Below are 17,796 nucleotides of genomic sequence, written 5' to 3'. Positions count from 1 at the left end.
GACAATTTTCGGACGGTTCTAGTTTTTCTCTGATAATCACATGTAGTGAGTAATTATACTAAAACAATTAGTTGCCTCAGGCTCAGTAAATATTGGTGAATATTATTCCCCAATATTTACTTCGCCCTCAGTGAATCATTGTTATTATTAGGCGTCTATTTACATGTAGATAAATAGTAAAATAATAGTAGGTACATGTAAATTCAGTCAAGAAATCAAAGGTTGTAATATTCAAAAGTGCTTTTATAAGGGTTTACATTTGAGTTTGAATCTTCACTCGTTTCCTACATGTACGCGTGGAACAAAACAACCAAAACCAGAAGCGAGAGGTCGTGGGTTCAAACCCCGGCCGGACCAACACTCAGGGTCTTTAAATACCTGAGGAGAAAGTGCTGCCTTTGCTCTTACATCTGCTAAATTTTTTATGGTTAGACTTTCTAGTCTTCTCGGATAAGGACGATAAACCGTAGGCCCCATCTCACAACCCTTGTTTGTAAATAACTCTGTGGGACATTTAAAGAACCCACTCACTGTTCGCAAAGAGTAGGGGACTGTTGTGGTCTGGTCTTCGTGTGTACAGTGTATACTCTCATGGTTGGTTGGGGAATGGTTAGGTGGTGGGTTTACCCAGCAGTGGACCTAGTGTTACAACTATTGTATGCTCACCTGCCTCAGGGCGAATTTGTAAAATGAAAATGAAATGAAATTAAATTAAAGACAAATTTCATTTATTTATAGAATGACCATTATTTTGGAGTGTTTGTGTGTTTACAAACTGGCCAAAGGAATACTGAAAGAATTAATGGGAATCAAACTTCATTTAACACCATTCAAATGTTATTCAACTTAAAGGAAAGTGAGATTTATATCCCCGTTATGGCTAACCAAATCAAACTTACCATGTTTTAACTGCTTCTTGATTGGCCTCAAAGGATCCAACCAGTTATACTGTTTAAACAAGACAGACAAGTACATCAATAATATTAAAGTAATTCATTTGATTATAACAGCAGAATACACTAAGATGCATACGTAATGTAAAAATACTAAAAGTTGTAAGGACTCAAAACATGAACAGCATAATTATTACAGTACCGCTCAAAAGTAAGTTACCACCCTCTCATGAGAGGCGATTCTCTTCGAGACTTCAAGACGAGGCGATTCTCTTCTCGCAAGACGAGACGAGACGCGATTCTCATCTTGAGAGACGAGATACTCGTCTCGCGAGAGGGTGAAAAAACTGTAAGTACATTTACTATAGCTTGACTTTTTCGAGACAGTTTCGCGAGAATATTAAGTTGAGTGTCAGTGTAAGCAAACGACGGCTGCGAAGAAGACTAGCGAACTTGTTGATCAATCTGTCATCGTGCATTTATTCGGAAGTGGCACATTGGGTTATCGGAGCCAATGGCAAATAAATCTGCAGAACCTTAATAAAGCGTCTTCGCGTAAATGTAAATAAAATGAAAATGTAATAAACATGATAAGTTGGATCATTTATAGTTTTTTTATGAAGCCATTGCGTTACACTTTCTTTAACACATTGAGGATGTCATGTTTCACTTGCAAGTTCGCGTTGATTTGGTTTTCAAGTGCAGGCGAAATCGCAATGCTTTGCAAATGAAAATTTCCGCTCAAAATCTCCGGTTTTGAAGGTTGAGATGTAAGCGTGGCGCGGTAACCTTTCACATCTTCGCATTGCCGATATGCAAATTCGGTGCACAATGAACTGAAATCAATTCTGAACCAGAACTACACAGTTTATGCAAGCTCTTCAACAACGTTACCGTTTTCGATTTTCTTTATTCACAACTATGTTTTTTCTTGGTAGAAATCGCATTTGCTTGCAACCACAAAGATTGAAAGAAGTCGATTCCACAGCGGTAAGTAGCAAAGCACGATAAATGTCATGTATGCAAATTTGAACCACGGTGCACTTGAAAAACATTGTAAGTTTCAGGGTTTTCAAAACTGTTTTATGGATACAGGCACAGAACTTGACTTTAAAAAGGCTGTTTTTTAATGAAGGAATTGTGTGTGTGCGGGAATGTTTCAATTGCAAATTGATTTCCCGGCGAGTTTGCTGAGTGTATACAATATGCGAGCCAGCGAGGCATAAGCGAGGCATGAACAAAACAAGCGAGGCATGCGAGGCCTGAACAACCCCCAACATGAACTGCTAACCATTAAGCTAACCGGGGAGCTATTTCAGCTAACCTGAGCGCTATTTAGGCTAACCGGAGTGCTTTTTAGGCTAACCGGAGTGTTTTTTAGGCTAACCTGAGTGCCTCGCACGTCTGCCTTGCATGCCTTGCTGGCTCGCAGATTGTGCATCCCCAGTTCTCTTAGCGCATCGCTTTACAACTCGTCGCTCGTCAACGAAACCTTTGTGAAGACATGAGCTTGCTTAGCGCATTGCTTTGCAAACTTGTCACTAAATGAAACCTTTGAAGTGACCGAAGACACAATATTTGCAAAATAAATCATCTCTTACATTGTGCACGAATCGAAACCTTTGCACTGAATGAAGACAAAATTGTTTCGAAGCACAGATACATGTTGACGGAATCATCCACTGTTGGCACGCATTTTAAAAATGGCACGGATAAACGCATCACAAGACAAGTGCGCGAGAAACTCGGTTGTTTTCTTCTCACGAGAAACTTGGTAATATTCCAAAATTTCCGCTTCAGTGATTCTCGTGAGACGAGATTCTCGTATCGAGAGACGAGAGTCACGTCTCTCGAGAAAATCGAGAGACGCGACTCTTGACTCGCGAGAAACGAGACAAGACTGGTAACTCACTTTTGAGCGGTACTGTAAGTGATCATTCGGCATCAAAATCTGGCAAAATTATTTCTCCACATTCAAATCTTTTGTATAGAGTACTAAAGTGTTGACATCACAAAAACTAAATTTCCAAAATTATGGGTTTTGTTGAGATATTTTGAAAGAAGATGATGAAAAATGGCTACTTGCCAAAAATCAGCATCTTGTTGCAATTCTGGGGTGAGATATTAGTATTCTTATGCTCCAATGACTCTATACAGCACCGTACAAACCCTTCTAATTTTGTCCCTGTTCCAAATGTTTGGAACGGATGCTGATTTTTGGCAAGTACATGTACATGTACAGTGCAGCCCAGAAATAAGCGAACCAAAATGTGCGCGTAAAACGAGTATAATACGCGTATGCGTATATACGCATACGCGTATTGATATGTACGCATACAGTGCTGCTCAGAAATAAGCGAACACCGCATACACGTACCATACGCAAGTAATACGCGTATGCGTATGCTGCTATATGCGTATGCGTATGTTGTCATACGCGTATGTCCTGCCTTTGTTATTCATTGCCATACCTTTGCTTTATGTGGCATTGTCTTGCACAACAAAAGAAACGGTAAAGTAAAAGCGCGAATAATGACGATCGACAGGACTATAATAGAACGCGTTCAGAACCTCGCTTTGACAAGTTACTCGAATACAAGGTGTCGTATTTCGAAGCTTGCTCGCTTCGGAAACTCAACGATAAATATATCTTATTCGATGGTTTTACATATAATACGCGCGGATATTTTGCGAGTTACGTAGTATTTTTCCGAGCCCCGAAGGGGCGAGGAAAAATACGAGCAATGAGCAAAATGTCCGCGAGTATTATATGTAAAACCACCGAATAAGAGATTTATTATTCCACTACAAAAAGATTTTGTTATTTTGGCTTCTCTGTTTTGGTAACAGTTTTCAAATGCACCCGGCATCAACTGTCCATCGGTATATGGCGCGTACGAATGATGTAAACAACACAGAAAGCCAGTTAAATGTCTTTAATTTGATTAGATAAAATGAAAAGATAAATGACAAGTGAAACTTGTTTTCGAGTCTGCATCGTTTCAAAAACTATTCTTCGTCCAGTCCGGACATTGTTGCTCCTTTTTTCTGCCTTTTCCGTCCGTATTCGCTCTGTTGTAAACCGGTCAAACCGGGACACTACAGTGTATTACGGTCTCATATTTTGCGCGTTCTCTTGACCTTATTTGGTGAAATGACATAATAGTGGAATAATAAAAAACCTTATTACCGACATGCTCTTTTTTTGTCAATTTGATTCTTTGAGAAAAGAAAAATAGTTTATCGAATAAATATTACTTGCTGGATGAGCGTTAACAACAAACTTTGCGTTCGCTTTGTCGCTACTGGCAGAACAAGCGCGAAGGTCAAGAACGGCAGCTGTCGTATTTTGAAACTTATCGCTTTACGAGCGATGATTCGACAACCAGTTGATTAATTTTCCTTTTACTAAAATGCATTCGGTAAGAAAATAATTTTTAGCTCGCTCATCTACACTACCTGTGGAAACAGCGCTAAACAGTCTAAACAAGCATGATCATAAATATCGTAACATGTATCTTTTGTCGATGGTTTACATATCGTTAGCGGTGGTCGGTGCGGCAGGATGAATTTGCATTATAATATCAAAAAAGGATATCTCCGGTTCTCTTTGATAGAATTAACTGATTTAAACGGTAAAATGCTCTCCATTCATAGACAACATTTTCCTTCAAAGTTTCTGTGATGCGCCGATCACATTTACTTGATTCTTCTGCAAGGAAAAGTTTTGGTTTTTCAGCACGCTTCGGCGTGAGTCCCTTGTGAAATGTTATTGTCTTTGTAGCGTCACGGCAAGGACTGAAAAACAACCCCGATATCTCCGGTTCTCCTTAGCAGAATTCGCTGATTCAAACAGTAAAATGCTCTTCCTTCATTGGCAATATTTTTCTTGAATTTTCCTGTGATGCGCCGATCACATTTATTTAATTTTTCTGCAAGGAAAAGTTTTGGTTTGGCACGCGCCGGCGTAGTCCATTGTGAAAGTGTGAAATGTTATTTGTCTTTGTAGCGTCACGGCAAGGACCGAAAAAACGACATCTCCGTTTCTCTTTAGCAGAATTCCCTGATTTAAACGGTAGAGTGCTCTTTCTTCAAAGCCAAGAGTTTTCTTCAAAGTTTCAATGATGCGCCGATCACAAATTTGTAAACATTACACGCCGAACATTATGCGTTATTTTTGGCAAGTGAACGTTTATAAAAAATATGCCGCCGCTAGCGTAAGCTGAATTGCGGCTCAAGAAATGGAGTGCTTTAGAAAAGACAATGAAAATATCTAGTGGTTTCCTCAAACATGCAGCTTGACCACCATTTTTTCAGTGTTTTTTTGAAATGCCCATTCAAATCAACAATGACCTTTCCACAATAGAAGAAACAATAGGCTAGCTCATACACACTAATGAGACATATGCGTATAAGTATATACGTGTATGGGTATATGTCAATACGCGTATGCGTATACACGCAAACGCGTATCATACACGTTTTACGCGCACATTTTGGTTCGCTTATTTCTGAGCTGCACTGTATGTGTATGTCTCATTAGTATGTATGAGCTAGCCTATTGTTTCTTCTATTGTGGAAAGGTCATTGTTGATTTCAATGGGCATTTCAAAAAACACTGAAAAAATGGTAGTCAAGCTGCATGTTTGTCGATCGTCTTGTGCTTATTCCGGCTGTTTGTTGTTGACCGCTGTTGATCGAGCGTAATTTATATCAAGTGTATGAGTATCAATTTTTGCCCAGATTCCTCATTAAATAAAAAATGTTGCCAAAACGATAAGCCTTGTGTTGAGAGAGAACCACTTGATATTTTAATTGTCTTTTTTTAAGCTGCAATTCAGCTTACGCTCGCGGCGGCATATTTTTTATAAACGTTCACTTGCCAAAAATAACGCATAATATTGAGCCTCTCTATGGGTATATCCGAAGAAATCGAAGACGGGAAGATCACCGCTGAAAAAACGAAGATCTCTAGATTGAAGCGAAGATCTGAAAATTTACCAAAACTTGCGTGATCAAATGGAACACTCAGATATAGGATCCGTGGATTTCTTAACTTGTGAATTAATGCTTCTGCTATTGTATCTCGCTGCGTGAAGATTGTATGTTTTCTCTCACTTTCGAGAGCTATAGCTTCGTTCAGGTAGCGCTGTCTTTTAGCTCTTTGAGTTGCTTCTTATCTGAAAAACAACTATTGTGTTCTTAGAGCTGACATGTACCTCCATTATTTTGTGGCTTAGCTCGCGTCCGCAGCAGATATTTAAAGCTAAGACAGACAACTTTCTTGTGAGTCTCTAGGATATTGGAGAATTTCTTTTGGCGAGTGTCTAAGATTGTTTCTCATGCAAGACTGCAGTTTCGATTTCTTGGAATCTCATCAGTTGCTAGCATGTTAAAATGTGGTTAAAACGTCGCCAAAGAATCCAAAAAAACCTTTATTGTTTCAATAACTGTTTATATTGCTTTTCGTGAATTTAAACAGTGAGTTATGCAATTTCCTATTGAAGTGAAATATTTATCAATTGTGAATAACACAAATAACATTTCACAATGGACTAACGCCGGCGCATGCCAAACCAAAACTTTTCCTTGCAGAAAAATTAATTAAATGTGATCGGCGCGTCACAGGAAGTTTTAAGAAAAATATTGCCAATGAAGGGAGAGCATTTCGCCGTTTGAATCAGCGAATTCTGCCAAAGAGACCCGAAGATATCGCCGTGACGCTACAAAGACAATAACAATTCACATTGGACTCACGCCAAAGCGTGGTGAAAAACCAAAACTTTTCCTTGCAGAAGAATCAAATAAATGTGATCGGCGCATCACAGAAACTTCAAAGGAAAATCTTGTCTATGAATGGAGAGCATTTTACCGTTTAAATCAGCGAATTCTGCCGAAGAGAACCTGAGATATCCTTTTATGATAATATAATGCAAATTCATCCTGTCGCCCCACACCGACCGCTAACGAAAGATACATGTAACGATATTTATGATCATGTTTGTTTAGACTGTTTAGCGCTGTTTCCACAGGTACAGTGCAGGCCAGAATTAAGCGAACCAAAACATACGCGTAAAACGCGTCTGCTGCAGACGCGTATACACGTCTAAAAATCTGCAGATGCGCGTCTAGTCAGACGCATTAGTATGTATGAGCTAGCTCATTGTTTTCGTACTGTTGATCTTTCATTGTTCTTTTGAATTGCCTGGGAAAAGCCTTTCAAAAGGGTTTGACAAAACTATGAATACACTTGCCGACTTTCTTAATTTTAGAACCGGCTCAGTGCAAGAAATGAGCTCTGCGTAGACCGAGAAAGGATTTAACTTGTTTGTTTATATTTCTAAACGCTATTCTTATTTATTCCTTGCCGCAATGATGATTCGGTAGTTACTGTAGTTCGAGAATTATACAGTATTTGTGGGTAAATCATATAGAATAAACAAATAAATTACAACCCGGAATAAAATCAGTAAATCCACCAAATGATTTTTTTAATAAAAACAGACTTCGCTCCTCTACCAAGCTTCGGTTCAGATTTGCTGACTTACCATGAACTTTCCCTCATTCTACCTCAAGCATTTGCTATCTCCGGCCGCAAAATGTAATCGTTCAGTTCACTTTAAAGATCCAAGACAATTCCGTTGGTTGAAGGCTTGAGGTTAAATAGGAAACGTTAATTTTGCAAAATTTTATTCGGGTCCAGTGTGAGCGATAAGATTGATTCCCCGCAACAAACGTAAACACTGAGAGTCTACTGAGTACCGCAATGCTTGACGCATTCCTATTTTTACGTTCACTTGGATTAAGCCATAAAAGCAACGTTTGCAAGATTGAGAGCTTCTTCTAATGTTATAAAACACTGACAGAAGCCGTCGTTTCGACGTAGAAAGAAATTGCCACGCTGAAAGCATCGGGAAGATTTCAGTCACGTGCTAAGCAACCAAATTCCTGCACATGTATCAAGTTTCATTTGACAACAACACGATTTACGGAGGTTCTTGGAAGGGAAACTGGATGCTTTTTTATTCAATCAACACGGGAGCCATAGTGCCTTTCCACTTATAGCCAACTTGTGCCATTTTCACCCCTTCGAAGAAACCTCGAAACGCTCTCTTTTGAGTCACAATGTGCGTGTGTAATTTTTAAAATAACTTTGACTCGAAGCACTCACCAATTCTATTCACGAGTTCGCGCCCGTTCGGGCACAGAGCGCTTTGATTTCGAACAAGTAGTATTCAACTAATTAGCTTAGATTTACCTTTTCTACAACATACGCTGAATATTCAATATCGCAGCAATATCAGCTGGGAATTGCTTTTAAAGTCGCCAGTTTTTACAAAGCGGATTAGATTCGAAATATGATAGCTGTCGCTGGCTGATTTCATAAAATGCTAATTTTGTGTTTGTTGTTAAGCCATTGCATTCTTTTGTTTTATTTGATAATACCACACAAAGAGAACTTACGACGATAAATAACAATGGCAAAAACGCGCACATTAGACGCGTCTAAAAATACGCGCATATGCGTTTTTGCTGCATATAAAACGCGTCTGCGTAGTTCACTTAATAATTTAATTCTGGCCTGCACTGTAGTGTAGACGAGCGAGCGAAAAATTATTTTCTTACTGAATGCATTTTAGTAAAAGAAAAATTAATTGACCGGTTGTCGAATCATCGCTTGTAAAGCGATAAGTTTCAAAAATACAGCAGCCGCCGTTCTCGACCTTCGAGCTTGTTCTGCCAGTAGCGACAAAGCGAACGCGAAGTTTGTTGTTAACGCTCGTCCAGCAAGTAGTATTAATTCGATAAACTATTTTTCTTTTCTCGAAGAATCAAATTGACAAAAAAAGAGCATGTCGGTAATAAGATTTTTTATCGTTGAGTTTCTGAAGCGAGCAAGCTTCGAAATACAACACCTTGTATTCAAGTAACTTGTCAAAGCGAGGTTCTAAACGCGTTCTATTATAGTCCTGTCGATCATCATTATTCGCGCTTTTACTTTACCGTTTCTTTTGTTGTGCAAGACAATGCCACATAAAGCAAAGGTATGGCAATGAATAACAAAGGCAGGACATATACGTATGACAACATATAGCAGCATACGCATATTACTTGCGTATGGTACGCGTATGCGATGTTTGCTTATTTCTGAGCTGCACTGTAGGCATTTTTCACCATGCTCTTTGCGACAGTCTTAACAAAGCCTGTAATTTCAAAAATTCAAATTTTTGTGATGCACACATTTTAGTACTCTATTCAGGCCTATCCTTAAAACCAAAAAGGAAAACAAAAGACAAATTTAATTTAAGGAAAACATGTCCTGACAGAGGAATGTTCCTTATAAACACAATAAATTATTATAACCAGTCTGTTAACCTAAGGCTTCCTTTTTTTTTCCTTTGGAAAAATTAAGAAAATAATGTTGCCATTCATTTTTTACCTGGCCATCTTTCTCATCAATGTACCGCAAACCAAAATAATCCTTTTCTGCCAATTCAATTTTGTCACAGATCTTGTCAAATAGCACTTGGCCCTTTGCATTTTTCTGCAATAAAAAGGGAAAAAAATTACAATAGTGTTAATGCTAATTAAAATACATGTATCAGAGTTGTGACTTAATTATTACCAGAAACTCATCAGCCTGTGCCAAAGACAGAATCAACCACCCGTAAATACAGTGTACCGTCTGAGAATTAGCACCCAATTCCTTGTTCTAGACCCTCAATGGCAAATCAGGATCTAAGTACACTATACCAGCAGTTTATTGTGTCAGCACCACAAGGCTAAAACTCATAAGAGAGTTAATTTAACATGTACAGTAATGTACATGTACACCCACAGTATGTGAATATTCATTTTTGCTACATGAAAGTACCATGCTTAGAAAACCTGCCATTTTAAAATAATTCGTGGACAAGGTGTGAGCACATTAAATTGCTTAAAGTACTTTTAAATGTAAGTTGACAGACTATTTAGAGTTCCAATCCTCCACTCAATCCTTGATCCTCAAAACTAAAAGATCAAGCCTGAGTAATCAAGGATCAAGTCAAGGATTGAGTCTCCTGAGGCCAAAAAAGCAATGAGCTTGCCCAGGTTCGTACAAATGTACTCTTTTGAGCTTTTGAAATTCCATGATTTTCCATGACCTTTTCTATGACTTCTCTAAGTTTTCCATGACCTAAATTTGACCATTTTCTTGGAAATCATCTTTCATTTTCAGGGCTCGAAATAACGGCCGGTCAACGGACAATGTCCGGACTGATTTGGGAGTTGACCGGCCAACCTTTCGTCTTGCCGGTCATGTTGACCGGTCACATTTGATTGTTTTGAAAATGAAATAAAAATTTTCATGCTGTTCAGTTGTAGCAAGTCGCTGTGTATTGTCATTTGCGGAACTTTGATCTGAAATCCTGGGTGAAATGCAACAAGAACCGTTGTTTACAATCCGGGCATTGAAAACAGACATCGGGGTTCCAAACTTCCTGTCACAAAGTTAAAAATAATTTATTTTCTAATTCACTTTTATTAGTTAATTTTCAAGTTTTGCATTTCTCCCTGCATATAAAGTAATTCCTCAGCCCAGAATAAATATAATCAAAGAACAAAAGCAAAGGAACTATACTTTATAAAACCAATAGTTATTCCAATCTTCGCAAGTTTATCTGTGTGTTTATCTTTGGCGTGCGTAATATAAACATAAACCTGAATCAATGTACAAACATTTTAACGTTTGCCAGATATTATTGGCCTATAGAGATAACACAAAATGAAAAACATTCAAGCAAAAACTGGTTGTGATTGTCATGGAACGTGTTACAGAAAAAAATATATATCTAAAGATTTGCGAGTTAAATAAAAGCCGGATGTGCGTACAGTACGTCACGTCACGGGAACCCGTGCAGCAGGCATGTGATCATATGTTGATAATCGCCAACTTCTTTGATTCTATCCTGTGTATTGTAATGTTCCTGAGTGATGTAATCAAAGTCTTCTTGTGTGAGGTAATGCCCTCGAATATCTAAAAGTACTTTACTGTTAGTGTACTGTCTACTTCAACAGCTCAACAACACAATGTACGGAAAGAGCTTCTCGGTTATGTGCCACACACAAAAGCTTGAGATGTTTGTGTTGCTTAAAGGGAGATATTTTATAACTTTCCTGAGAAATTTCTTGGCAGTTGTCAATAAATAACATTTCCAGACTTTCAAATTTTACCATATTTCTTGAACACTTGATGTGTCTTCCGGTTCCGGCACACCTAAGTTAAAATGCCTGGCTACTAAGCTTTTCTCGATGAATCTCTTGTAATGAGGAGTATAAACATGGATTACTGCCTTTGGCGGAGTTTTAGGATCAAGATCTCACACCGCGATACGTACACCAGAAATCATTATATTTGGAGGCATTTACTGTGCATTTACTTATTTACAAATTTAATGTATACGATAACGATATTTAACATGTTGCGGGTTAGTCTTACAGACAGTGTACAGTACGTATTAATACACATACACTGTAAGCTTATTTTCATTTTGCTGCTGTAATTTACTTTTGTTGTTGACAATGAGTGCTTTAAAGTGCTCTAACTTTTTTGGAAATATTTTACGCCAGTTTTGGTTCATGGGCCCCTGTTTTAAGAGTTATTTACCGGTATTTTATATAATTAAATTTGACCGGCCAGAAACGGTACGTGACCGAGCTAAAATGAATTGGGCCGGTCATCGTGTCCGGAGACTCTCCGGAAATTATTTCGAGCCCTGATTTTGGGTATGTTTTTATTATTTTCTATGCAAAAAAGACCCAATTTGTTTTGTACTTTTCAATAAACATCATTTTCCATGACTTTCCATGACCCACACCTAAATTCCATGACTTTCCAGGCCTGAAAAAATGCAATTCTAAAATTCCATGACTTTCCAGGTTTTCCGTGACCCGTACGAACCCTGTTGTCACTTGACTGACTCCTTGATAAATGAGCAAAACAGTAAAACTTTCCTCCCACTAAATTCCTTCCGATAAACCAAGCAACATAAAGATGGAAGTGTAAGTTCTTTTTATGGTTTTACCTGGTTGCCAATCAACAAAACATTGTCATTCAAAACAAAGCATTCCCGGGTTTTTTCGAAGAACAAAATTAGCAGAATTGGGTACAAGTGGGACATTCTGGCTCCCATAGTGATCAAATTACAAACAGCAAGCATCCATGTTCCTCGTGTTGTGTTGTTGCCAAATGAAACTTCATAAGTGTGAACAATTTTGGTTGCATCACAGGCAGACAACCCTCAGACTGTTTGTGTGGTGTAATTTCTGTTTGGAACTTGAGACTTCATATTCACGTGACACGATTGGTTGAAAATTTTACTGAGTGGAGATATTTTAAGTTCCTTTCACCTTTATATGGAAATAAAGTTTCAAGAAAATGTTGATTGAGTCATACGTCACGCATGCCATTCCGAGCCGTAGAAACCTTTCTCTGGCGAGTTTACTGTTCAACAGTGTTGCCGGCCGAAGGCCAGTACTAGAGCAAGGGAGACAAGGCAGGCAAGAAGCTGCCGGCGACCGCTATGGGTCGCTACTTCAAGTCGGAATTGTCGCAAAATTTGAAAAATTCTTGCCTTTTTTTCGACAGCCTCCAATTAGCTACATATTTTGCCATGTCGTGGCAGAGTTCGGACTTCATTCGTCAAATTTCTTCCAAGAAAAGCCGAGCTAAAGTCCTCCAGGTAGGTTTCAAACTATGGTCTGTAGCAAAGTCAGCGACCAAAGGAATTCTAAGCATACGGTCTATTTTAAATCAGCCAATCAACACATTAAAGTTTGCTTGCCAAGAAATAACACAATTAATTTTGCTGCATCATACTTTGACAGAGATCATTTTTCCGTTTGAATCATCAATTTGTGCCAAACAGAACCCAAGAAATCATTCTTTCAGAGCTTGCTTTGATGCTACAGAAGACAATAACAATTCTGAAATGAACTCTCCCTGGCGCGTGCTAAAAATAAAATGTAAGCTACAACTTGTACATCTGTAATCACTCATAATATTATAATTAATCAACCTTGGTTGTCAATCACCGTTTGCAAAGTGAGCAAGAAAAAAGAAGCTTTGCACACCCTGTGGAAAAATCCCTCCCCTAACCAGCAACTTCATAAGTCTATCTTTGTAATCCACACACTTTTTCTATTATTTACAAGTAAACATACATGTATTCATTAGTATTTTCTAGTTATTTATATTCATATTGGCATCTTTTGTAACATCTGCACAGAAGAAGGCAGAAGTTTCTGCCAAAATGACACAGAAACTTCTGACATTGTCTATTAAATTGAAAGCTGTTATTTTGCATCTAAAACTAAACAATGTAATTTCTATTGATGGAAAATTTTAAATAATGGTCCTGACCAGTTTTGCTAACAATTAAGCCAAAAGTCCACAAAACCTATTGTTAATATTATTTTTGACTGCAGATAGCAAAGATGAAAATGGATTGCACATTTTATTCTTCCTGTGAAACTTGGATAAATCACTGAAAACATTATAATCATAATTTATGGTTTGATAGATCTTCCTTGAAGAAATAATTTAACATTTTCCTCCGGTACTCTTAGAGTGATTTTACGTTAGAGAAAAGATTCTTTATCGACTGTTTGAGTTAAGTTTTAAACAAAATAAAGCAAAATCTCCATGGCAATGCCTCTTTTTAAAAGCAACATGAACATAACAACAAACATTATCAAAATCAAACCAAAATGACTGATCAGTTTCTTCTGATTATGATAATGATTATTATGTCAATGGCATGTGCTATCAATGAAGGGTTTCCATATGCACTCATAAAGAAGTGACACAAATGGTGGATATCATCAGCTACATGTGTCACAAGTAGAAACTAAGCATAAGCATCTGGTGATATTCAAGATGATTTTCCTTGATAAGCGTTAACCCTTTTAGCCCTAACAGTGATCAGCATCAAATTTCTCCTTGCAATATTAATGCTTATTCAACCCCTGAGGTCATGAGAAATAAGGATATGATCACCCAAGGTGAATTTTCTTGATATTATTTTTAATAACTTCTCCCCAGTATTTTGATAAGAATAGTATGGGGACAAGATAGGAGAATTTGTCTTTTAATATTTGGGGAGAAAGGCTTAATAGTATTCATCACCTGTATTTCACAGAGTTCTTTTTATAATGTGTGTGGCAAAAAATTTGTGGGGAATTGATAGTTCAGCAAAAGACTCGTTTTATTCAATCGTATTACAGTGAAGGAAATACACTGTAAATGGTTAAAAATTTGAATTGTTCATCTTCAAATGCAAGTACTGGATAGAAAAAGTAAAACAATTGAATCTACGCACTGCTATATATGATTTCGTCAAGGTCACAATAAAGCTTAAAATTCTACAAATATATTGTTTGAACAGCTCCTTAATTAAAATTGTCTTTTCAAATATTCAACCATATATTCAGACTAAAGCAACAGCAACCCACTTCTCAGGGAGGAACTAAAGCATTTTTGCGGTCGAAATTCTAACGAATACATCGTAAATTAAAGACAGGCCCTCTCGATCCCCGATAAACGACAGGTATGTTGATTCGGAGGAAAGTGATACAAGACTTTGATCATCTGTCCTCGCAAGCAAGAGCACTCGCAAAGCATGTGATTGATTTTCAAACACAACCGAAAGAATTATATAGACATTATAGCGAAATAATGCTACATTATCGATTTGAGACCTTCTCATAAACCTCTAAGCTAAAATTAAGCACCAAACGTTTCGGAATTCAAGTTTCTTGGCTCATCAAGACATCACACAGAAACACAAACAATCATAAGCTTATACAAAAAACTTTGCACTCGACAACAATTCGTTAAAAACCTTAGCATCATTTTGGAACTTGACAAGACAGAAAACGCTTACATCTAGGTCCACAGTTGTGCTTTGGTCGTCAAGGAGCTGGACCTCACAGTGCAAATTGTGAGATTTTCCCATGGTGCTGCAAATAAACGATAAACAGCGACGTAAAATTCCCTGCCAATGCGAATCAAACGAATAGAACCCTCCCCAACGCTAAGTAGCCTCGGTTGCATCCGGTGGTTGAACCATTGCATTGTGGGTAATAACGACAAACTCGAGGGCAGGGTCGTTCTCGGTGACTTCCGTGAGGTATCCGGAAATCAATCGGAAATTAAGTGAGCCTGTGGTACTTGCTAACCTCATCGCGCGAAAATAAAAGGGGAATCCCCTCTGTCTTCGATGTTTATCTTTATATGCATTATAACACACGACTAACGCTATTACTTTCGGACGGAAAAACAAGAACAGTACTGACGATCGGTTTTCGGGTGTTTAAGAACCGAAAATCGTCTTAGTGGTGAACAGTGTTGTTTAAAATGGCGACTTCCTGTCGAAATGAAGTTGAAAACGAGCGAGGGGTCGCTTCGGATGGAAGAGTCTTCTTGAACGTTGACTCAAAAATCATGCAAATTGGGAGGTTAAATGGCATAGCTTACGGTTCAAGGCAAGATTCAACGACCTCTTCTTATAGGGACGCAAAGAATAGAATTGAAAGTGGACCATGGCCAGTTTTGAGAGAGCATCAGAAACCAGATGGAAGATTGAGTGTCGGCAGAAGCCGAACTGGTTTTCCGGATTTTAAATACGATCATTTAGTCCAGCTGTTGGTCTGCAAGAACCAACAGGGTACAAGGGAAGCCTTTGGTATCACTGATAAATACGAAATAATCGTGACAGTAACTTACGACGGCATGGAAGATTTCGAACGCAAAATGCCTGATTTTCAATACCAGCGCATCAAAAGTGAAACTAAGAGTGGTGTAAACAGATCCATGATTGGCGTTGTTGGATATCTCTTCCGTTTTCACGAGCCAGACACGAAATATAAGATTCGTTTCGCTTTACAAACAGCTCCACCAAAAAACCAAAGGAAAAAGAAAATTGGGAACGAATTCAGCACCGGAGAAACGATGAGTGAAATTTCCTTTACGCTTGAAACGGGATCAGCGCCGGTTTGGAAACGAAGCAAGACCAAGGCCAAAGGAAAAAAAGCAAGAAAAATACCTCCGTCGTTCAAATTAGGCCCAGCTTCGCTTTCTAAAGAGAGCACGAAACTGTGCAAGCGATCTTCGTGGGTAATGAAACAGTTGCAGTCTCGCCGTGACAACGCCAAATGGGACGATTTTGAGAAATTTTCAGCCGAGTTGTTGTTTGAATTTCCAGACACGGACACGCAAATCACAATTAAACTGGAACAGAGCGTGGCTGCCTGTTACAGAAACGATCTAGAGCGCTCTCTACAATTGATCGATGAAGCGTTCAAGTTGATGCCTCAAGCTACGAACGTCGATCTTTTAGCTGGTAGAGGATATGGTTATCGGGCCGGTGTTAAGAGGCGGCAGGGAAATCTTGGCGAGGCTGATCCAGCTTCCTCGTCTACGAGAAAGCAAGCGTGTTGCTGGATTTTATCGGGCGCACACCACAACGAAGCCGTCAACAAGTAAACGAGGCTCTGCTTAATCTAGAAATGTGCATAGATGTGTGTCGGAAAGTGGAATTACAAGACAAAGATCTCTACGTAAAGAAGCACCACTTTGCGTTGATCAAAATCGCGATGTTGTTGCTCGATTGCCGCACCGAAGCCGCGCGAGACCGCGTTTTGAGCGAGGAGTTTATCATCAAAGGCCAGGAGTGTCTGTGCACGCTCAAGACAAAATACTGGTCAGAGATTCCGGAGGGAGTTAAGATTCAGTTCAACTTGGCTAGCTCCGATCTGGAATACCGTAGAGGATGTTACTCGGAGGCAGAGAAGTTTGCGAGCTTAGCCAAAGAGAGAGCGATAGAGCTGGGTTTTAACACGGAAATTTCCCACGCGCAGGACCGTCTCGATCACATGCGTGCTATCACCCGTGATCATGGAACGATCCGTAACAGCCCTTGGCCATTGTCTGCTACACATGCCATCAGTGCAAGTGATGGCGATATCAGTTCTTCCGGATCAGAGTCCGATTCCTTACGAATTTTAGAAATTTTAGAGTAGTGCGCGAAACGCAGTAGTTAATGTCACGAAACACTTCAACTTACATTGCGTGGGTCCCAAGGTTGAGTGAGCCAATGACAAAAACGTTTAAATTGACGCCGGGATTTTTCAGACTAACAGCGAAGAAAACTGCGGTCGTCTTTCTCTAAGATGCGTTTTACATGTATTGTGAACCGTGGACAGTTTCAATGTATTGAATATGTAGCAATAACAGATCATAAAATAATATTGATAATATTGATGTCTGGATAAGAAAAGCTAATGAAATGTAATCAACTGAGATCTTCAGTCAGTTTCATCGATTCCACTACTGCAAACACAATGCAAGGAGGCTGGAAACAAACTTTAATGGCAAATTAAATGTCATATAAAAGAACTGTGTAATATAGAGCATATATCAAATACCTTATTAAATAAACGTACTGATATCTTGTAGGAATAAGCTTAGAGGGGTGCTTTTAGACAAACTTAAGAGGGAGGAATGATATCCTAATGATTTGCAATTGTAACTTTAAATAATTTGTATATGTTTTTATTTTTATCCTTTTCTTTGTAATTGGCACTGAAAAGCCCCTTTGGGGAAGTGGTCAATAAACGTATGTATGTATGTATGTATGTATGTATGTATGTATGTATGTATGTATGTATGTATGTATGTATGTATGTATGTATGTATGTATGTATGTATGTATGTATGTATGTATGTATGTATGTATGTATGTATGTATGTATGTATGTACTTCTTGTGGAGAAGGAAATAAAAGGATATTCGGGCGCGATCCATTGAGCCAAAATTTCCGTTGAGAATTTGTATGTTTGTCGAATGGAACGGTAATTTTCA

At 38.5% G+C, this 17,796-nt stretch overlaps 1 protein-coding gene and 1 pseudogene across 2 annotated transcripts in view; one reads left to right on the top strand and one right to left on the bottom strand.

Moving 5' to 3' along the window:
* The window catches only part of LOC146461478 (band 4.1-like protein 3), a 44,085-nt gene extending 29,110 nt beyond the window's left edge, over positions 1–14,975 (bottom strand). For both annotated transcript variants that reach the window (XM_085086798.1, XM_085086797.1), the window contains exons 1-3: positions 14,819–14,975; positions 9,334–9,438; positions 900–948 (exon numbers count right to left, since the gene is read on the bottom strand). In XM_085086798.1, the coding sequence (XP_084942924.1) occupies positions 900–948; positions 9,334–9,438; positions 14,819–14,890 (226 nt within the window). In that variant the 5' untranslated portion in view covers positions 14,891–14,975. The remainder of the gene's footprint in view (positions 1–899; positions 949–9,333; positions 9,439–14,818) is intronic.
* A 217-nt stretch (positions 14,976–15,192) lies between these two features.
* LOC146461477 (uncharacterized) lies at positions 15,193–17,383 on the top strand (annotated as a pseudogene).
* Positions 17,384–17,796: the final 413 nt, after the last annotated feature.

Source organism: Pavona decussata, unplaced genomic scaffold (assembly GCF_977016875.1).
Source record: "Pavona decussata unplaced genomic scaffold, jaPavDecu1.1 SCAFFOLD_198, whole genome shotgun sequence".
Lineage (NCBI taxonomy): Eukaryota > Metazoa > Cnidaria > Anthozoa > Scleractinia > Agariciidae > Pavona > Pavona decussata.
This window is presented reverse-complemented; position numbering and strand designations above follow the sequence as displayed.